The sequence below is a fragment of the Scyliorhinus canicula genome, chromosome 21 (assembly GCF_902713615.1).
Source record: "Scyliorhinus canicula chromosome 21, sScyCan1.1, whole genome shotgun sequence".
NCBI lineage: Eukaryota > Metazoa > Chordata > Chondrichthyes > Carcharhiniformes > Scyliorhinidae > Scyliorhinus > Scyliorhinus canicula.
Genome location: NC_052166.1, coordinates 14,793,408 through 14,816,614, shown reverse-complemented (window position 1 = coordinate 14,816,614; position 23,207 = coordinate 14,793,408). Strand labels below are relative to the sequence as shown.

The following is a 23,207-nucleotide window of genomic DNA, read 5'->3' as shown; positions in this document are numbered from 1 at the left end:
TCAGAACTAGGTCTCTTATTGTTTGTGATATATATAAATGGGTGTACAAGTACACAGGTCACTGAAAGTGGCAACGCAGGTGGAGAAGGTAGTCAAGAAGGCAGACAACATGCTTGCCTTCATCGGCCGGGGCATGGAGTTTAAAAATTGGCACGTCATTTGCAGCTTTATGGAACCTTAGTTAGGCCACACTTGGAATAGTGTTCAGTTCTGGTCGCCACACTACCAGAAGGATGTGGAGGCTTTGAAGAGGGTGCAAAAGAGATTTACCAGGATGTTGCCTAGTATGGAGGGCATTAGCTATGAGGAGAGGTTGAAGAACTAGGGCAGCACGGTAGCATGGTGGTTAGCATAAATGCTTCACAGCTCCAGGGTCCCAGGTTCGATTCCCGGCTGGGTCACTGTCTGTGCCACACAGACAGTGTGCACGTCCTCCCCGTGTGTGCGTGGGTTTCCTCCGGGTGCTCCGGTTTCCTTCCACAGTCCAAAGATGTGCGGGTTAGGTGGATTGGCCATGCTAAATTGCCCGTAGTGTCCTAAAAAGTAAGGTTAAGGGGGGGGTTGTTGGGTTACGGGTATAGGGTGGATACGTGGGTTTGAGTAGGGTGATCATTGCTCGGCACAACATCGAGGGCCGAAGGGCCTGTTCTGTGCTGTACTGTTCTATGTTCTAACTTGGCTTGTTCTCACTGGAATGTCAGAAGTTGAGGGGCAACCTGATAGAAGTCTACAAGATTATGAGGGGAATGGACAGAGTGGATAGTCAGAAGCTTTTTTTCCCAGGGTGGAAGTCAATTACTGGGGGGCATAGGTTGAAGGTGTGAGGGGCAAGGTTTAAAGGAGATGTACGAGGCAAGTCTTTTTACACAGTGGGTGGTGGGAGCCTGGAACTCGGTGCCGGGGGACGTATTATTGTATGTTGGCTTTCATTAACAGGGAGATTGAGTTGAAGAGCCACGAGGTTTTGCGGCAGCTTTATAAAATCCTACTTGGAATATTGTGTCCAGTTCTGGTTGCCTCATTATAGGAAGGATGTGGATGCTTTGGAGAAGGTACAGAGGAGATTTACCAGGATGCTGCCTGGACTGGAGGGCATGTCTTATGAAGAAAGGTTGAGGGAGCTAGGGCTTTTCTCACTGGAGCGAAGAAGGAAGAGAGGTGACTTGATAGAGGTGTACAAGGCATGGATAGAGTGGATAGCCAGAGACTTTACCCCAGGGCAGAAATGACTGTCACAAGGGGACATAATATTAAGGTGATTGGAGGAAGGTATAGGGGAGGTGTCAGAGGTAAGTTCTTTACACAGAGAGCGGTGGGTGCGTGGAATGAACTACCATCAGAGGTAGTGGAGTCAGAGTCATTAGGGACATTTAAGTGACTCATGGACAGCAGTAAATTGAAGGAGTGTAGGTTAGGTTGATCTTAGATTAGGATAAATGGTCGTCATAACATCGTGGGCCGAAGGGCCTGTACTGTGCTGTACTGTTCTATGTACTATATAGTGGAAGCAGGTACAACTTTTAAGGGGCATCATGACAAAAACATGAATAGGATGGGATTAGAGGATGTGGTCACTGGAAGGGTAGGGGGTTTAATTCAGACAGGCAACATGGTCAATGCAGGCCTGGAGGGCTGAAGGGCCTGTTCCTGTGCTGTAATTTTCTTTGTTCTTTGACATAGGTGATTGTGTGGGGGCGATGATAAGTAAGATTGCAGATGACACAAAGATTGGCAGGGCGGTTAATAGTGAGGATGATGGTCTCAGGAAGATATAAACGGGTTGGTCAAATCAATGGCATTAACTGGAAAGTGTGAGGTAATGCACTTTGGAAGGAGTAACAAGGCAAGTGAGTACTCAATGAATGACAGGACAGTTGGAATCTCAGAGGAACAGATGGACCTTGGGGTGCTTATCCACAGATCCATGAAGACGACAGGACAGGTTAATAGGGTAGTTAAGAAGACATATTTGTCTTTCCCAGATTTTAAGAGCAGGGAAGTTAGGTTGGAGCTGTATTAAACTTTGGTTAGGTCACAGCTGGAGAATTGTGTGCGGTTCTGGTCACCTCACTATAGGACGGGTGTGATTACACTGGAGAGGGTGCAAAGGAGATTCACCAGGGTGTTTCCCGAAATGGAACATTGGAGCTATGAAGAGAGGCTGGACAGAACAAAGAAAAGTACAGCACAGAAAAGGGCCGTTCGGCCCTCCAGATCTACGCCAATCAGGCTGCCCATCTAAACTAAACCTTCTGCACCTCCGGGGTCCACATCTCTCTACTCCCATCCTATTCATGTATTTGTCAAGACGCCCCATAAAAGTCACCACCGTACCTGCTTCTGCCACCTTTTCCGGCAACGGGTTCCAGGCACTCATACCCCGTGTGAAATCTTCCCTTGCACATCTCTAAACTTTGCCCCTCGCACCTTAAACCTATGTCTCCTAGTAATTGACACTTGGTGGGTGGTGTTCTCACGTGTAATGGTGCACCATTACACCACCCACCAGGTACACGGTACATACTCGTGCGACTTGGCCAACATTGTCTACCTCATACGCTGCAGGAAAGGATGTCCCGAAGCGTGGTACATTGGCGAGACCATGCAGACGCTGCGACAATGAATAAACGGACATCACGCAACAATCACCAGGCAGGACTCACCAGGTCTGTATAAAAGACAGACAGAAAGCGCACTCAGTAAGCTTTGCGCAGGTCAAGGAGACACAGCCGGAGTGAGACACATCCAGAGTGGGAATTGCAACTTGGTAATTTAGTGCAGTGAGGTAATCAGGAAAGGTAAGTGGTAAATCTAATTCTGCTGTTTTTGAGTTAAAAGTGGAGTGTGTAGCTTTGTGTCTGATTGGCTGAAGCTGCCCCCACCCTAATTGCTGAGAGGCAGTTATCTGTCAGTCACCTGAGGCCTGTTTAGGGGCACAAAGGTGTACATTGTATTCTTCTCTTTGAAACCTAAGTAGTACGAGTCACCCTGGTTAGCTGAGGTCTGTATAAAAGACAGACAGAAAGCGCACTCAGTAAGCTTTGCGCAGGTCAAGGAGACATAGCCGGAGTGAGTGAGACACATCCAGAGTGGGAAGTTGGAACTTGGTAATTTGGTGCAGTGAGGTAATTCAGTGCAGAGTGGGACAAGGTGCTTTTTCCCTACTGTTTTGTTCTCTCCCTTTCTTCTGGGCTGTAATTTTTAATCTGGAAGGAGATAACCAGAGAGCATCTGAGAACCTGGGAAGGGAAGTGATTTGTATTTATTTTTTATTTTTATTACCTTTTCAAATGGGGGGGGGGAACTGAAGTGACATCACAGTAAAGCTGTGACCTGATTGGCTGGTTGGGAATCTACACTAAATTTAAAAATTAAGCATTGTTAAACTAATTAAACATAATTACTTAATTATAATTTAGAGGGGTATCTGAGCCAAAGATCAGAGAGTACTGTATTTAGCTTTCACATTTATAGTAGAAATCTAGTACTAGGAAACATATAGTTAACAGTAACTTTTTAAAAAAATTTAATTTAATTTACTAATTAATTGATGCATTGTCAATCTAAGGGGTGCAGTGCTCTGACTGTGAGATGTGGCAGGTCCGGGAGGCTTCCAGCGCCCCAGATGGCTTCATCTGCAGAAAGTGCACCCAACTGGACCTCCTCACAGACCACATGGTTCGGTTGGAGCAGCAGCTGGATGCACATTGAAGCATGCAGGAGGCGGAAAGCGTCATAGATAGCAGTTATATAAATGTGGTCACACCCAAGGTGCAGGCAGAGAAATGGGTGACCACCAGAAAGGACAACCCTTGTGGTTGTCCCCCTCTCGAACAGGCATACCTCTTTGGATACTGTCGGGGGGGGGGGATAGCCTATCAGGGGAAAACAGCAGCGGCCAGAGCAGTGGCACCACGGCAGGACCTGATGTTCAGCAGGGAGGGTCAAAGCGCAGAAGAGCAATAGTCACAGGGGACTCGATAGGGGCACAGATAGGCGCTTCTGTGAATATGAAAGAGACTCCAGGATGGTATGTTGCCTCCCTGGTGCCAGGGTTCAGGATGTCTCCGAACGGGTAGTGGGCATCCTGAAGGTGGAGGGAAACATGGCAGAGGTCGTTGTACATATTGGTACTAACGACATAGGCAGGAAGGGGCATGAGGTCCTGCAGCAGGAGTTCAGAGAATTAGGCAGAAAGTTAAAAGACAGGATCTCTAGGGTTGTAATCTCGGGATTACTCACTGTGCCATGTGCCAGTGCGGCTAGAAATGGGAAGATAGAGCAGCTAAACACGTGACTAAACAGCTGGTGAAGGAGGGAGGGTTTCAGTTATCTGGACCACTGGGAGCTCTTCCGGGGCAGATGTGACCTGTATAAGGGTGGGTTGCATCTAAACTGGAGAGGCATAAATATCCTGGCTGCGAGGTTTGCTAGTGTCACACGGGAGGATTTAAACTAGAATGGCAGGGGGGTGGGTACCAGAGCAATAGGTCACAAGGTTGAGGGAGAACTAGGGAATAGGGCCAGTATGGCTCTGCGGAAGAGCAGACAGGGAGATGTTGCTAAAATGAGCGGGTCTGGTGGCCTGAAGTGCATATGTTTTAATGCAAGAAGTATAACAGGTAAGGCAGATGAACTTAGAGGTTGGATTAGTACTTGGAACTATGATGTCGTTGCCATTTCAGAGACCTGGTTGAGGGAAGGACAGGATTGGCAGCTAAACACTCCAGGATTTAGATGTTTCAGGCGGGATAGAGGGGAATATAAAAGGGGTGGAGGAGTTGCGCTACTGTTTAGGGGGAATATCACCGCTGTACGACGGGAGGACATCTCAGAGGGCAGTGAAGCTATATGGGTAGAGATCAGGAATAAGAAGGGTGCAGTAACAATGTTGGGGGTTTACTACAGGCCTCCCAACAGCCAGCGGGAGATAGAGGAGCAGATAGGTGGACAGATTTTGGAAACAAGTAAAAACAACAGGGTTGTTGTGATGGGAGACTTTAACTTCCCCAATATTTACTGGGACTCACTTAGTGCTAGAGGCTTAGACGGGGCAGAGTTTGTAAGGAGCATCCAGGAGGGCTTCTTAAAACAATATGCAGACAGTCCAACCAGGGAAGGGGCTGTACTGGACCTGGTATTGGGGAATGAGCCCGGCCAGGTGGTAGACGTTTCAGTAGGGGAGCATTTTGGGAACAGTGACCACAATTCTGTAAGTTTTACAGTGCTGGTGGACAAGGATAAGAGTGGTCCTAGGGTGAAAGTGCGAAATTGGGAGAAGGCTAATTATAACAATATTAGGCGGGAACTGAAGAACCTAGATTGGGGGAGGATGTTTGAGGGTAAATCAACATCTGACAGGCTTTCAAATGTCAGTTAAAAGGAATTCAGGACCGGCATGTTCCTGTGAGGAAGAAGGATAAATACGGCAAATTTCGGGAACCTTGGATAATGAGAGATATTGTCGGCCTCCTCAAAAAGAAAAAGGAGGCATTTGTCAGGGCTAGAAGGCTGGGAACAGACGAAGCCTGTGTGGAATATAAGGAAAGTAGGAAGGAACTTAAGCAAGGAGTCAGGAGGGCTAGAAGGGGTCATGAAAAGTCATTGGCAAATAGGGTTAAGGAAAATCCCAAGGCTTTTTACACATACATAAAAGCCAGAGAAAGGGTTGGCCCACTGAAGGATAGGCAAGGGAATCTATGTGTGGAGCCAGAGGAAATGGGCGAGGTACTAAATACTTTGTATTAGTATTGACCAAGGAGAAGGAATTGGTGGATGTTGAGTCTGGAGAAGGGCGTGTTGATAGCCCGGGTCACATTGAGATCCAAAAAGACGAGGTGTTGGGCATCTTGAAAAATATTAAGGTAGATAAGACCCCCAGGACCTGATGGGATCTACCCCAGAATACTGAAGGAGGCTAGAGAGGAAATTGCTGAGGCCTTGACAGAAATCTTTGGATCCTCACTGTCTTCAGGTGATGTCCCGGAGGACTGGAGAATAGCCAATGTTGTTCCTTTGTTTAAGAAGGGTAGCAAGGATAATCCAGAGAACTACAGGCCGATGAGCCTTACGTCAGTGGTAGGGAAATTACTGGAGAGAATTCTTCGAGACAGGATCTACTCCCATTTGGAAGCAAATGGACGTCTTAGTGAGAGGCAGCATGGTTTTGTGAAGGGGAGGTTGTGTCTCACTAACTTAATAGAGCTTTTTGAAGAGGTCACAAAGATGATTGATGCAGGTAGGGCAGTGGATTTTGTCTATATGGACTTCAGTAAGGCCTTTGACAAGGTCTCTCATGGTAGACTGGTACAAAAGGTGAAGTCACACGGGATCAGGGGTGAGCTGGCAAGGTGGATACAGAACTGGCTCGGTCATAGAAGGCAGAGAGTAGCAATGGAAGGGTGCTTTTCTAATTGGAGGGCTGTGACTAGTGGTGTTCCGCGGGATCAGTGCTGAGACCTTTACTGTTCATAGTATAAATAAATGATTTGGAGGAAAATGTAACTGGTCTGATTAGTAAGTTTTCAGACGACACTAAGGTTGGTGGAATTGCGGATAGCGATGAGGACTGTCAGAGGATACAGCAGGATTTAGATCGTTTGGAGAATTGGGCGGAGAGATGGCAAATGGAGTTTAATCCGGAGGGGCGACCTGATAGAGGTCTACAAAATTATGAGGGGCACAGACAGAGTGAATACTCAGAGGCTTTTCCCCAGGGTAGAGGGGTCAATTACTAGGGGGCATAGGTTTAAGGTGCGAGGGGCAAGGTTTAGAGGAGATGTACGAGGCAAGTTTTTTACACAGAGGGTAGTGGGAGCCTGGAAGTCGCTGCTGGAGGAGGTGGTGGAAGCAGGGGCGATAGTGACGTTTCAGGGGCATCTGGACAAATACATGAATAGGATGGGAATAGAGGGATACGGACCCAGAAAGTGTACAAGATTTTAGTTTCGACGGGCAGCATGGTCGGCACGGGTTTGAAGGGCCAAAGGGCCTGTTCCTGTGCTGTACTTTTCTTTGTTCTTTGAATGTTCCCTTCCAGTCAGGGAACACTTCCGCAGTCAAGGGCATTCAGCCTCTGATCTCCGGGTAAGCGTTCTCCAAGGCACCCTTCAGGACATGCGACAACGCAAAATCGCCGAGCACAAACTTATAGCCAAGTTCCGCACACATGAGTGCGGCCTCAACCGGGACCTGGGATTCATGTCGCATTACATTCATCCCCCACCATCTGGCCTGGGCGTGTGAAATCCTACCAACTGTCCTAGCTTGAGACAATTCACAGCTCTCTAACCTGGGGTTACCCCTATCTCTGGATCTGTAAAGACTTGATTACCTGCAAATGCTCGCATTCTAAGCATTGTCTGGCATCTTTGAATTTGTCTATATATATATGTTTCTGGAACATATCGCATCATTCACCCGAGGAAGGAGCAGTGCTCCGAAAGCTAGTATTTGAAACAAACCTGTTGGACTTTAACCTGTTACTATAAGATTATGTATAGACAGTGCAGATAGGAAGCAGCTGTTCCTCTTAGTTGAAGGGTCAGTAATGAGGAGCATAATTTTAAGATGAGGGGCAAGAAGTTTAGATGAGACTTGTGGAAAATTATTTTCACCCAGAGGGTGGTGGGAGTCAGGAATGCACTGCCTGGGAAGGTAGTAGAGGCAGGAAACCTCACGACCTTTAAAAGGTATGTGGATGAGCACTTAACATGGAAAGTGGGATTAGTGAAGAATTAGTGTAGTTTTGTCAGTAAAGACTCGGTGGGTTGAAGGGCCTTTTTTGTGCTGTACGACTCTATGTTTCTATGAGTAAATGGGAAGAAACAGTTTCAGTGGAATGAGGGTCGATAAATAGAGACCACAGATTTAAGAACCAGAGACAACATGAGGATTTTAAAAATGAAATGTTAAGGAATAGGTACAGTTTTAGGTCATTTATATTTGTAGGTGTTGGGCATAAGTTATAGCATTAAGTTTAAGTTTAACTTCCATTTCTGCAGAAAACTGCAATTTTCATTTCACTTTAAAAAGATGCCTGCATTTTAATGAGGAGTTATGACGCTAAAGCAAACACAGCGTATTAAAAAATTGGTTGCCTGGTAACAGAAAGTAGTGTGAGGTACCGTTGGTGCCTTTGCTCGGAGGAGCAGAGAATATTTGAAGTCTCTCAGCAGCAGGACATGAAGGGAGACTGCAGAGAGCAGGCTGCAAACTAAAAAAAAAACAGAACAAACCCAAAAACAGGGTGAGGGGCAGAAGGAGGTTCCAAGAAGACCAACTAGACTTCTGGTAAAAACCCGGTTAAGAGTGAGGAGCAGAGGCTCCAAGTTAAAGGTATAGACCTGGAATAACGCGGACCTGCGAGAAGACAAAGATCGAAGGGGACCCAAAGGTTGGTAACTGTTGGGCCTGTGAAGCAGTGGTGTTCTGTTGGCATGGCTGGGTATCGTAGAGATTGCGTGGAAGGCGAAACTTGAATGCATGTTACACTCCAGGGCAGCGCAGCATCAGGAGAGAGGTTGAAAGCCTGGATCATTGGTGAAGACATCCGAGAGAAGGCCTCACTTGGGAGAAGATACCAAAACATGTATTTTCCGAGCACAGTTCCAATGAGACCAATTGGCTCACAGTGTGACAAGCATCTCGGGGAAATGGACAAGAAATCTGTCAAAGTTTTTGGGTGGCATCTGCCACTTGGTTTCAGAGTGTGGTGTGTCTGACCACATTTCTCCTATTGGTTTGCATGGACTGTGCACTTACAGAGTACAAGATAGATTTTGTAAAGTGCATAATCCGGACAAAAGGGTATATGTCTATGAAGGTATAGGTGGGGTGAAGGAGCAGAACAATATAGTTAATCTTTTCTTGTTTCATTAATGTTTTATTTTGTTGAAAGTACATCAGCAGACTCTGTGACTCTGTTCAACTGCCTCCCTCCACATTTCCAACAAAAATCCAAGTTAGTGTCTGTCAAGTCGGGTTCCAATCTGCGATCTGACTTGTCCAGAAGTAACATCAGCTGGGATTGTAGCAACAGCAAGTTGTTCCAATTATAGAATCCCGATAAGTGCAGAAGGAGGCTATTCGGCCCATCGAGTGTGCACCGACCCCCCTGAAGGAGCCTAGGCACACTACCCCACCGTACCCCGTAACCCAATAACCCCACCTAACTTGCACATATTTAGCATGACCAATCCACCTAACCTGCATATCTTTGGACTGTGGGAGGATATCGGAGCACCCGGAGGAAACCCACACAGACACAGGGAGAGAGTGCAAACTCCACACAGGCACTGACCCAAGGCTGGAATTGAACCTCGGTCCCTGATGCTGTGAGACAGCAGTGCAACCGTAGTGGAAACAGCTTCAATAATAACTTCCAAAGGGAATTGGATACATTTTTGTAAAGGAGGAATTTGTAGGATATGACCAAAGAGCGGGAGAGCGAGACTAATTAAATAACAAAGCTTGACAAAGCGCTAACTCAGGCACAATGGGTTGAAGAAGAATCATCACATTTAGATAGTAAGGAGGGTTGACTGCAGGAACAATGTGAGACAGGGGTTAAGAGACAAACATCTCCACAGAACAACAATTTAATGTACGCTTCGATCCAAAAACCTCTAGAGGATTATTATACTCAGTAAAAATCTATGCACAGGAGAACAATGAAATGGATCTTCAACCGTTAATGGTTGAAAAGAGAAATTACCTTTATCCACGATGTCCCACACCTCCACCTTCACAATATCATCAGTCGCTGCAATAAAACACAAGATAGAATTTGCAGGAGTTAGCTGAAGAAGCGGAAATTTCAGGGACTTTACAGCTGCCTCAGTGGCCGTTATTTAAAACCTGCAGGAATAGAGAATCAGGACTGAAGCTTCAAAAAGATGGGACTGAGAACTAAACAGAGCAGGAGCTGAGAGTCCAACTGGAGATTTAACTAGAATGGAGCTGGGGGATAGACTGCAGATGGAATAAAACTTTTTAGATCATGGATGGGCAGCTGAGATCTGTTATTTGCAAGTCCTGCAACTTGTGGGAACTTCAGGCCGCTTGATATGTCTTTGATAATCACCTGTGCAGCTAGTGCCTCCAACTGCTTGAACTCAAAGCTCAGGATCTCTGACCTTATGGGGCAGCGAGAATCAATGTGGGATATCTCAAAGGATGGGTTTCCTGTATTACACGTTCCAGGAGGTGGTCACTCCACAGGCAGAGAGGGGTCAGGTTAGTAGCTGGATGGCCACCCGGGAGATCAGAAAGAGGTGGGAAGTACAGGAGCCTTCGGGGAGTGTGCCACCCTCAAACAGGTACTCAGCATTGGAGACTTGCTAGGAATGAAGACACCTCAAAAGGAGGGCAGTTCAGACCGTCACTCCAAAAGGCCAAGGGATTGTAACAGCAAAGCACAGAAATGCAGTTATGGTGGGGAATTCCATCGTTAGTGGGGTAGGCAGGCTTGTCTGTAACTGTCATTGTGAAGCCCACAGGGTGTGTTAATTCTCCGATACCAGGGAAAGGAGAATATGGATAGGATGCAGAATATTCTGCAGGGTGTGACGACACCACGGGCGACTGCGCAGTCAATTCCAGCCCCACTTGACCCAGAATTGCAACGTAAGTGAATTAACCAATAATTCTTCGAAAAATACCCAAAGTCTGGCCTTGGCTGTCCAATAATGAAATACAGCCTTTCAGCCAATTCACTGAACACCAGCCAATCATTTGAACCGAGTTTCACCCATTCTCTCTCTCTCTGGTGCCGGCAAGTCTAAGGTCTCCCTGTTCTAAAGCAGCAGTGTTCTCTCCTGTAACTTCTGAATGCCTCACTCCTCTCTGCTGCTTGACTTAAAGATGAATGTCTAGCAATCATCTAAGGGTCAAAAAAAATAACGGCAAAAATAAAAGAAAGGGGAAATAAAGAAATGAAGAGGAGGAACCCTTTCAAGGGGGAACAGAGTGATCCAGAAGTTGTGGCAAGTTTCAGTACCACAACATATGGAGCAGGTTTTGAGGTCAGATGTTCAGCAGCTACAGAGGAAGTTAAAAGGTAAGATCTCAAAGGCAGTTATCTCTGAATCATTTCGACTGTCCTGTGCCAGCCAGAGTACAGATACAAAGGTAAGGAAGATCAGTGTGTATCTTCAAGCATGATGCAGCAGGGGGGCCTCAGACTGTCAGAGCATTGGGACTAGTTCTAGGGCAAGAGTTTCCAAATCAACAAGAATGGGAATCTTGTTGGGAGTGTCAGTAGTGTGGTTAGAGAAGGTTTAAGTACATTTACAGGGGGTTGGGCAGCAGCATATAGAAAGCGAAAAGAGGAATAAGGTGTGCTGAACTGTACTGGAGAAGGAAGCATTTGCAAATCAGACAGGAAGAAAAACAATGAGAAATACACAAGACAAGGTGTGGAATACATGGATATGACACACAGAGTGCGGTGAATAAGGACAAAGAGCAAACGAGCCCTGGACACGCACCGCATAAACTACAGGGACCGCGGGCACCGAGCCCCGGGCACAGAGTGACCGAGCCCCGGGCACGCGGGACGCAGAGTGACCGAGCCCCGGGCACGCGGGGTGCAGAGTGACCGAGTCCCGGGCACGCGGGGCGCAGAGTGACCGAGTCCCGGGCACGCGGGGCGCAGAGTGACCGAGCCCCGGGCACGCGGGGCGCAGAGTGACCGAGCCCCGGGCACGCGGGGCATAGAGTGACCGAGCCCCGGGCACGCGGGGACCGAGCCCCGGGCACGCGGGGCACAGAGTGACCGAGCCCCGGGCACGCGGGGCACAGAGTGACCGAGCCCCGGGCACGCGGGGCACAGAGTGACCGAGCCCCGGGCACAGAGCGACCGAGCCCCGGGCACAGAGCGACCGAGCCCCGGGCACAGAGCGACCGAGCCCCGGGCACAGAGCGACCGAGCCCCGGGCACAGAGCGCCCGAGCCCCGGGCACAGAGCGACCGAGCCCCGGGCACAGAGCGACCGAGCCCCGGGCACAGAGCGACCGAGCCCCGGGCACAGAGCGACCGAGCCCCGGGCACAGAGCGACCGAGCCCCGGGCACAGAGCGACCGAGCCCCGGGCACAGAGCGACCGAGCCCCGGGCACAGAGCGACCGAGCCCCGGGCACAGAGCGACCGAGCCCCGGGCACAGAGCGACCGAGCCCCGGGCACAGAGCGACCGAGCCCCGGGCACAGAGCGACCGAGCCCGGGCACAGAGCGACCGAGCCCCGGGCACAGAGTGACCGAGCCCCGGGCACAGAGTGACAGAGCCCCGGGCACAGAGTGACAGAGCCCCGGGCACAGAGTGACAGAGCCCCGGGCACAGAGTGACAGAGCCCCGGGCACAGAGTGACAGAGCCCCGGGCACGCGGGGCACAGAGGGACCGAGCCCCGGGCACAGAGTGACCGAGCCCCGGGCACAGAGTGACCGAGCCCCGGGCACGCGGGGCACAGAGTGACCGAGCCCCGGGCAAACAGGGCACAGAGTGACCGAGCCCCGGGCACGCGGGACACAGAGTGACCGAGCCCCGGGCACGCGGGGCACAGAGTGACCGAGCCCCGGGCACGCGGGGACCGAGCCCCGGGCACGCGGGGACCGAGCCCCGGGCACGTGGGGCACAGAGTGATCGAGCCCCGGGCACGCGGGCACAGTGACCGAGCCCCGGGCACACGGGGCACAGAGTGACCGAGGCCCGGGCACGCGGGGCACAGAGTAACCGAGCCCCGGGCAAGCGGGGACCGAGCCCCGGGCACGCGGGGCACAGAGTGACCGAGCCCCGGGCAAACAAGGCACAGGGTGACCGAGCACCGGGGCACAGAGTGACCAAGCCCCGGGCACGCGGGGTCCGAGCCCCGGGCACACGGGGACCGAGCCCCGGGCACGCGGGGCACAGAGGGATCGAGCCCCGGGCACAGAGTGATCGAGCCCCGGGGACGCGGGGACCGAGCCCCGGGGCACAGAGTTTCCGAGCCCCGGGCTCTAAATAGCTGGAACACCACAACATTCAGCGTACTGTGGGTAACTAGTTTGCTGCAAACAAAGCTGACGTTTTTACAGAAAAAAATCAATGAATTCCTCTCACTTTTGGTAATTGCTTCAGTAAGTGATGAAAAGACTTGTGTTCAGTTAGAAAACAATAGCAGCAGTGGATAAAGTGAATGTGGAGGGCAGTAATCCTGGCACAATAATCACTGTTCATGGGTTCAGTTGCTGTCCTCGAACATTGCAATCAAGATCATCGATTCAGCTTCGTTCTCCTCTCTTGTTTACTTCCTCCCCTGGTTGGACAGCTCTTCAGAGTGGCACCCTGATGCCCCCTCACCCAGTTCAAGGACCCAAGGCCAGTAGAGGCTGTGCTATTATGTCAAGTTAACTTAAGAATAAAATATGGGACTGTTTACTCAGGGGGCTAAGTGCAATTTAATTCTTCTTGATGTTTGGGATCGCAAGCAAGAATAACTGTTGCAAAAAGAAAATCAAAGGATCTAATGAATTTTGAAGCAGCTTAATGTACAACCGATGTCGTAGACTTGTTGGCACCAGTGGCCAGTGAGAGGCAAAAATAAGTGGGTTGTTAGAATATTTCCATTAACTGAAATACAGCAATGCTGTTGTCAACTAAACAGCATCGATATCTGGCACTGACGACCATTTACTCAAATTATTGCTTGTGCATGCAACATTTCACCAATCAATTTCTAAGCAGGAATCGTAAAGTATCTGTATGTGTGTTCCAACTGAGATTCACTGTGTTTGCAAAAGCCTAATGAAAATGGATCATTCTATTGGAGTGGAAGTAATACATCATAATATTTGGAATGATTTACCATGACTAATCATTTTCTGTAATGCTATGTTCAACAACAGAATTATGCATCATTTGCAACGGGTCATTTACTGAGCCAGCCGACAGCTTATACACCTTTGAGCCACTACCCTCAGATTTACCAAAATTGGGAACTTTACTCTCAATCTAACTTATTCTACACGAGACCTGGGAGTGTTTGATGGGGACAGTGTAGAGGGAGCGTTACTCTGTCTCTAACCCCGTGCTGTGTTTGATGGGGACAGTGTAGAGGGAGCTTTACTCTGTATCTAACCCTGTGCTGTCTCTGTCTTGGGAGTGTTTGATGGGGACAGTGTAGAGGGAGCTTTACTCTGTATCTAACCCCGTGCTGTACCTGTCCTGGGAGTGTTTGATGGGGACAGTGTAGAGGGAGATTTACTCTGTATCTAACCCCGTGCTGTACCTGTCCTGGGAGTGTTTGATGGGGACAGTGTAGAGGGAGCTTTACTCTGTATGTAACCCCGTGCTGTACCTGTCCTGGGAGTGTTTGATGGGGACAGTGTAGAGGGAGCTTTACTCTGTATCTAACCCCGTGCTGTACCTGTCCTGGGAGTTTAATGGGGACAGTGTAGAGGGAGATTTACTCTGTATCTAACCCCGTGCTGTACCTGTCCTGGGAGTGTTTGATGGGGGCAGTGTAGAGGGAGCTTTAATCTGTATCTAACCCCGTGCTGTACCTGTCCTGGGAGTGTTTGATGGGGACAGTGCAGAGGGAGCTTTACTCTGTATCTAACCCCGTGCTGGACCTGTCCTGGGAGTGTTTGATGGGGACAGTGTAGAGGGAGCGTTACTCTGTCTCTAACCCCGTGCTGTACCTGTCCTGGGAGTGTTTGATGGGGGACAGTGTAGAGGGAGCTTTACTTTGTATCTAACCCTGTGCTGTACCTGTCCTGGGAGTGTTTGATGGGGACAGTGTAGAGGGAGCTTTACTCTGTATCTAACCCCGTGCTGTACCTGTCCTGGGAGTGTTTGATGGGGACAGTGCAGAGGGAGCTTTACTCTGTATCTAACCCCATGCTGTACCTGTCCTAGGAGGGTGTAATGGGGACAGTGTAGAGGGAGATTTACTCTCTGTATTGACACTGATGTCAATTCACTGGTCTCAGCAACATTTGATCCCAGTATGATGGGGGAGGCACACTCCTGCGCATTACACCAAAGACACTGATATCCAGATACTGCTTTATGATCTCAAACAGAAATCGAGAAGACAGAGCTATCGCTGCACGTGGGTTTATTCAACCTCCCGGATTCAAATGCCATATTAGTATAAAGCACAAACGATTGACTGCCGAAAACCCCTGACAAAGGTTTTCAGCTGAACCATTCTGTTCTCTCCGCAGACGCTGGCTGGTCGGCTGCGTATTTCCAAATCTGACAGGGAGGTTTTTAAATCAACTTTTAATAATTGCTGTTCTTAGAACTTACTTTTATAGCTCCAGTGAATGCTGGTGACCTGGATCTCCTGAGTTGGAATGTATTGTTCCACAAACTTCTTTCCCTGCAGTCTGTGCCATAGTGTTGTCTTTCCTGTGTTTCTATCTCCTCGAATCAGAATTTTCACTGAGAAATAAAATGTAAAAATCACTAACTTGTTACAAAAATGCAATTGGCCAGTTATTGCACGCCTGGTTTCCCACACTCTGCCCCACGGAATGTCACAGCCAATCGGAGCAAATCATAATGGAGAAGCAGCGCAATGGGATTGATCATTGGGAATCTCTGACCAATCACACAGTTTGATCATTGACCAATCAGATGCTGATAATGGACAACTTGTCCCCATTTAGAATCAGTAGGAACTGGGCACAATTCAAACATAAACACACAAGCTGCTGGGAGGGGATGTGAATAAAAATTGTTCGAGCATGGGGAGGGCCGGGGGAAGGGATGTGCGGGGAGGGCAGGAGGAGGCGCGGAGGGCCGGGGGAAGGGATGTGCGGGGAGGGCAGAAGGAGGCGGGGAGGGCAGGATGGACGCAGAGGCGGGATGGGCAGGGGTAGGTGGGGAGGGCAGGGTTGAGGTAGAGGCGGGGAGGGCAGGGGGAGGCAGGAGGAGGCGGGGAGGGCAGGAGGGGGCGGGGAGGGCAGGGGGAGGCAGGAGGAGGCGGGGAGGCAGGAGGCGGCGGGGATGCTGGGAGGGACGGGAGAGGCGGGGAGGGCAGGAGGCGGGGAGGGCAGGGGGAGGCGGGGAGGGCAGGGGGAGGCGGGGAGGGCAGGGGGCGGCGGGGAGGGCAGGGGGCGGCGGGGAGGGCAGGGGGCGGCGGGGAGGGCAGGGGAGGGCAGGGGAGGCGGGGAGGGCAGGGGGTGGCGGGGAGGGCAGGGGGTGGCGGGGAGGGCAGGGGGTGGCGGGGAGGGCAGGGGGAGGCGGGGAGGGCAGGGGGAGGCGGGGAGGGCAGGGGGAGGCGGGGAGGGCAGGGGGAGGCGGGGAGGGCAGGGGGAGGCGGGGAGGGCAGGGGGAGGCGGGGAGGGCAGGGGGAGGCGGGGAGGGCAGGGGGAGGCGGGGAGGGCAGGGGGAGGCGGGGAGGGCAGGGGGAGGCGGGGAGGGCAGGGGGAGGCGGGGAGGGCAGGGGGAGGCGGGGAGGGCAGGGGGAGGCGGGGAGGGCAGGGGGAGGCGGGGAGGGCAGGGGGAGGCGGGGAGGGCAGGGGGAGGCGGGGAGGGCAGGAGGAGGCGGGGAGGGCAGGAGGAGGCGGGGAGGGCAGGAGGAGGCGGGGAGGGCAGGAGGAGGCGGGGAGGGCAGGAGGAGGCGGGGAGGGCAAGAGGAGGCGGGGAGGGCAGGAGGAGGCGTGGCGAGCAAGAGGAGGTGGGGAGGCGTGGCGGGCAGGAGGAGGCGGGGAGGCGTGGCGGGCAGGAGGAGGCGGGGAGGCGTGGCGGGCAGGAGGAGGCGGGGAGGCGTGGCGGGCAGGAGGAGGCGGGGAGGCGTGGCGGGCAGGAGGAGGCGGGGAGGCGTGGCGGGTTGGAGGAGGCGGGGAGGCGTGGCGGGCAGGAGGAGGCGGGGAGGCGTGGCGGGCAGGAGGAGGCGGGGAGGCGTGGCGGGTTGGAGGAGGCGGGGAGGGCAGGGGGAGGCTGCGATGGCAGGGGAAGTGCAGACTCCGCATAAACTGTGACCCAAGCCAGGAATCGTACCTGGGCCCCGGCGTTGTGAAGCAACAGTGCTAAGCACTGTGCTACCGTGCAGCCCACACATACATACTGGGGTACAATACTGGTGGGGACGGGTCTGTCACTGTATAACACTGGGGTACAGTACTGGTGGGGACAGGTCTGTCTCTGTATAACACTGGGGTACAGTACTGGTGGGGATGGGTCTGTCACTGTATAACACTGGGGTACAGTACTGGTGGGGACAGGTCTGTCTCTGTATAACATTGGGGTACAGTACTGGTGGGGACGGGTCTGTCACTGTATAACACTGGGGTATAGTACTGGTGGGGCTGGGTCTGTCACTGTATAACACTGGGGTACAGTACTGGTGGGACCAGGTCTGTCACTGTATAACACTGGGGTACAGTACTGGTGGGGACAGGTCTGTCACTGTATAACACTGGGGTACAGTACTGGTGGGGACAGGTCTGTCACTGTATAACACTGGGGTACAGTACTGGTGGGGACGGGTCTGTCTCTGTATAACACTGGGGTACAGTACTGGTGGGGACGGGTCTGTCTCTGTATAACACGGGTACAGTACTGGTGGGGACAGGTCTGTCTCTGTATAACACTGGGGTACAGTACTGGTGGGGACGGTCTGTCACTGTATAACACTGGGGTACAGTACTGGTGGGGACGGGTCTGTCACTGTATAACACTGGGGTACAGTACTGGTGGGGACGGGTCTGTCACTGTATAACACTGGGGTACAGTACTGATGGGGACAGGACTGTCACTGGATCTTCCATCTCTACAGTCCGGGATATTGTGTCCGATCTCGCTCTTTGTGATGTGTCAGTTGTGCAAGTCCACTCACAGACTGCTGATCAAGGCTTTGTGCTGCCAGTCACCTTCAGAATGCTGTACTAACTCAGCAATCAGAGCAAGTGTGTTTATTAAATTAATTGCTGCGCATTGGTTGAGGCATGGACTGAAGACAATCCTTCAGATGTGGAATTTGGCACTGGTGAAGATAAGAGTAGTATCTGCAATGCAGCAAACTGCAGCCCCCCGACTCAGATTCACTCCAATTCTTCGGGATCGTTCACGAATTGTGTCGGAGTGTTACTGCCTGGGATTGAGGGACATCGACACAGCTCAGTGTCTGCAGGCAGGCATTGCATCTGAACTTTCTAAATCATTGCCGCTAACTTTTAAAAAGTATTATTTCATGGGGCATGACGAACTTGGCTCATGCTCAATTACCTCTTGAGAAAGAGTTGGTGAATCGCCTTCTTGAAACATGGAGCCCACCAATACTCCAGTGACAGACCTGCCTGCACCAATTCTGCATCACAGTGTTATACAGTGACAGACCCGTCCCCACCAGTACTGTACCCCAGTGTTATACAGTGACAGACCCGTCCCCACCAGTACTGTACCCCAGTGTTATACAGTGACAGATCGTCCCCACTAGTACTGTACCCCAGTGTTATACAGTGACAGACCCGTCCCCACCAGTACTGTACCCCAGTGTTATACAGTGACAGACCCGTCCCCACCAGTACTGTATCCCAGTGTTATGCAGTGACAGACCTGTCCCCACCAGTACTGTACCCCAGTGTTATACAGTGACAGACCCGTCCCCACCAGTACTGTACCCCAGTGTTAAACAGTGACAGACCCGTCCCCACCAGTACTGTACCCCAGTGTTATACAGAGACAGACCCATCCCCACCAGTACTGTACCGCAGTGTTATACAGCGACAGACCCGTCCCCACCAGTACTGTATCCCAGTGTTATACAGTGACAGACCCGTCCCCACCAGTACTGTACTCCTGTGTTATACAGTGACAGACCTGTCCCCACCAGTACCGTATCCCACTGTTATACAGTGACAGACCCGTCCCACCAGTATTGTACCCCAGTGTTATCCAGTGACAGATCTGTCCCCACCAGTACTGTAGCTCAGTGTTATACAGAGACAGACCTGTCCCCACCAATACTGTACCCCAGTGTTATACAGTGACAGTCCTGTCCCCACCAGTACTGTACCCCAGTGTTATAGTGACAGACCTGTCCCCACCAATACTGTGCCCCAGTATATTCGTGACAGACCTGTCCCCACCAGTACTGTACCCCAGTATTATACAGTGACAGACCTGTCCCCTGTACCTCAGTTTATACAGTGACAGACCTGTCCCCACCAGTACTGTACCCCAGTGTTATACAGTGACAGACCTGTCCCCACCAGTACTGTACCCCAGTGTTATACAGTGACAGACCTGTCCCCACCAATACTGTACCCCAGTATTATACAGTGACAGACCTGTTCCCTCCCGTACTGTATCCGTGTTATACAGTGACAGACCTGTCCCCGCCAGTACTGTACCCGTGTTATACAGTGACAGACCTGTCCCCACCAGTACTGTACCCCAGTGTTATACAGTGACAGACCCGTCCCCACCAGTACTGTATCCCAGGGTTATGCACTAAGAGACCTGTACGCAACAACAGCCTGCATTTATGTAGCATCTTTGAAAAAATACAAGATTCAAGGTTCTTCAGTGGAGGATTTTCTTGTAAATTTGACACAAAGCCATGGAAAGTGACGTTGGGTGAGATGAGTAAAAGCTTAATCAAAGAGGCAATCTTGAGGTGTTGTTTTGGAGGAGGAGAGCGAGGTAGGGAGGGAGAGCGAGAGAATTTCAGAGCAGGGGGCGCAGTTACAATTGAGAATTGGGGATGGTCAGGCATTGTGGAGGGTTGGAGGAGATACCAGTGATCGGGAGGAAGCAAGTCCAAGGAAGGTTTTAAAACAAGGTTGGAATTTTAAAACCGAGATATTGCTGAACTGGGAGTGAATGTAGGTCAGCGAGAACAGGGAAAGTGAGAGGATAAGGACTTGGTGGGAGTAAGGTCATGGGTAGCAGAGGTTTGGGTGTTTACAGGGGTTGACCAGGAGTGTGATGGAATGGTCAAGCCTGCAGATAGAAAAAGAATAAATGAGGGTTTGAGCAATGGTTGGCCTGAGACAGGGGAGAGTTGGTGATGCTATTGGGAGGTGCAAATAGGCTAGATCGTCTTTATGGATATGTGGACAGGAGCTCATCTTGGAATCAACCGTGACATTAAGGTTGTGTGAGCAGTCTGCTTCAGGCTCAGACGGTTGTTGAGGAAATGAGGCAGTTGGTCATCTTGAACAGAGTTTGTGGGAGGGACTAAAGGCAATGGCTTCCATCTTCTCAGAATTTAGCAGGATGAAACTTCTCCTCATGCATGACAATGTCAGACAGGCAGTGACAACAATTCCAGGACAATCGATGGATCGAAAAGGGCGAAAGGCAGCCATCAGTGTTCAGGTAAAAAATAACACCACATCTTCAAATGATCTCACCGAGAGGCAAGATACAGATAAGAAACAGGTGGCCAACAACAGTTCATTGGGGACACCAGACGTTACCATGTGGTAGAGGAGGAAGACGGCACTGTAAGGATTCTCCGGCTATGATTGGATAAGAATTGAAAGAGGGTCAGCACAGTGCCACCCAGCTAGACAACATTGGAGGGGTGTTGGAGGAGGATGCTGTGGTCAAAGGTAGTCGGCATGTTGAGGAGGATGGGGAGGAAGGTTTATCTTTGTCACAGTCACACAGGGTATCATTGGCACGATAGCACAGTGGTTAGCATTGTTGCTTCACAGCTCCAGGGTCCCAGGTTCGTTTCCCCGCTGGGTCACTGTCTGTGTGGAGTCTGCATGTTCTCCCCGTGTCTGTGTGGTTTCCTCCGGGTGCTCCGGTTTCCTCCCACAAGTCCCGAAAGACGTGCTGTTAGGTAATTTGGACATTCTGAATTCTCCCTCAGTGTACCCGAACAGATGCCGGAGTGTGGCGACTAGGGGCTTTTCACAGTAACTTGTGTTAATGTATGCCTACTTGTGACAATAAAGATTATTATTATTACTAATGTGTAGTCACCTCTCAATTCCATAGACTCTCTACAGTGCAGCAGGTCATTCAGCCCATCGAGTCAGCATCGACCCTCTGAAAGAGTTCCCTACTTGGGTCCACTCCCCCGCCCCATCCCTGTAACCCCAGCTAACCTTTGGACACTAAGGGACAACTTAGAATGGTCAATCCACCTAATCTCCACATCTTTGGACTGTGGGAGGAAACTGGAGCATCTGGAGGAAACCCACACAGACACGAGCAGAATGTGCAAACGCCACACAGACAGTGACCCAAGGGCGGAATTGAACCCGGGTCCCTGGCACTGTGAGGCAAAAGTGCTAACCACTGTCCCACCTCCGTGCCCAATTTTCCAGGAACTGCCATGTTTGAATCCCTGCTGTCAGGTCTCTACCTTGCCACAGTACCACAATCATTCTCATCAGTGTCAGACTGTTGCCAGGCCGAAGAATGGGAGTCCGTTGTCCCCAGCTGACATGCTTTGTCCCAACCACACTGTCCATTTCTCCCAATTCCCTTTCCCCTTGACCCGATCACCTTTGCCCCCTGCCCCATCACACTGCCCTCCTGCCCCATCACCCTTACCCTCTGCCCCATCACCCGTACCCTCTGCCTCCATCACCCTTGCGCCCTGTCCCCTCACCCTTGCGCACTGCCCCATCACCCTTCCGCACTGCCCCATCACCCTTGCGCCCTGCCCCATCACCTGTGCCCTCAGTCCCCATCACCCTTACCCTCTGCCCCATCATCCTTACCCTCTGCCCTCACCTTTGCCCTCATCCCCATCACCCTTGCCCTTTGCCCCTCACCCTCAGCCCCATCACCCTTGCCCTTTGCCCCTCACCCTCAGCCCCATCACCCTTGCCCTTTGCTCCTCACCCTCCGCTCCATCAACCTTGCCCCTGGTTATACTCACTGTTGTACTGCACTCCCTTGGCGAATCTCCGCTGCAGGCTCTGGTTCATGCTTTGGAGCCCCGCCGGGATGATCTTCTCCCTGCCCGGGACCTGCTCCGTGCCCACCAGCTTCTTCAATGCCGAAAACATGTCGCCACAGGGAGCGGGCTCGACTCAGGCGCGCGGACAAGGCGAAAAAGCAGCCAAAACATCAACCCGGCAGGGCCCGGCTCCGGGGAAAGCACCGCGCCTGCGCCGACTGCTGCTTCTCACTGCGTCTGCGCCGATTGCTACCTCGCACTGCGCCTGCGCCGCCCGCTGCGTCTCACTGCGCCTGCGCCACCTGCTGACCTAAGGGTAGAAATTCTTCATTTGGGCCTCAGGATTGGATTTCACGTGCACCGCGTTATACGTTGTTCTCCGGACAGTCCAAACAGATCATTCCGTACATGAAAAAACACACAATGTAAGACTTGTGTTTCGAGAACTTCATTCAACAGAACAGAGGGTGCTTTACTCTGTACCTAACCCCGTGCTATATCTGTCCTGGGAGTGTTTGATGGGGACAGTGTAGAGGGAGCTTTACTCTGTATCTAACCCCATGCTGTACCTGTCCTGGGAGTGTTTGATGGGGACAGTGTAGAGGGAGCTTTACTCTGTATCTAACCCCGTGCTGTACCTGTCCTGGGAGTGTTTGATGGGGACAGTGTAGAGGGAGCTTTACTCTGTATCTAACCCCGTGCTGTACCTGCCCTGGGAGTGTTTGATGGGGACAGTGTAGAGGGAGCTTTACTCTGTACCTAACCCCGTGCTGTACCTGTCCTGGGAGTGTTTGATGGGGACAGTGTAGAGGGAGCTTTACTCTGTATCTAACCCCGTGCTGTACCTGCCCTGGGAGTGTTTGATGGGGACAGTGTGGAGGGAGCTTTACTCTGTATCTAACCCCGTGCTGTACCTGTCCTGAGAGTGTTTGATGGGGACAGTGTAGAGGGAGCTTTACTCTGTATCTAACCCCATCTTGTACCTGTCCTGGGAGTGTTTGATGGGGACAGTGTGGAGGGAGCTTTACTCTGTATCTAACCCCGTGCTGTACCTGTCCTGAGAGTGTTTGATGGGGACAGTGTAGAGGGAGCTTTACTCTGTATCTAATCCTGTGCTGTACCTGTCCTGGGAGTGTTTGATGGGGACAGTGTAGAGGGAGCTTTACTCTGTATCTAACCCCGTGCAATATCTGTCCTGGGAGTGTTTGATGGGGACAGTGTAGAGGGAGCTTTACTCTGTATCTAATCCTGTGCTGTACCTGTCCTGGGAGTGTTTGATGGCGACAGTGTAGAGGGAGCTTTACTCTGTATCTAACCCCGTGCTATATCTGTCCTGGGAGTGTTTGATGGGGAC

General features: G+C 51.4%; 1 protein-coding gene across 2 annotated transcripts in view; it reads right to left on the bottom strand.

Moving 5' to 3' along the window:
- The window catches only part of LOC119955461 (rab-like protein 6), a 143,434-nt gene extending 121,363 nt beyond the window's left edge, over positions 1 to 22,071 (bottom strand). For both annotated transcript variants that reach the window (XM_038781656.1, XM_038781657.1), the window contains exons 1-3: positions 21,833 to 22,071; positions 15,289 to 15,423; positions 9,716 to 9,763 (exon numbers count right to left, since the gene is read on the bottom strand). In XM_038781656.1, coding sequence (XP_038637584.1) covers positions 9,716 to 9,763; positions 15,289 to 15,423; positions 21,833 to 21,962 — 313 coding nt within the window. In that variant the 5' untranslated portion in view covers positions 21,963 to 22,071. The remainder of the gene's footprint in view (positions 1 to 9,715; positions 9,764 to 15,288; positions 15,424 to 21,832) is intronic.
- Between the last annotated feature and the right edge of the window lie 1,136 nt (positions 22,072 to 23,207).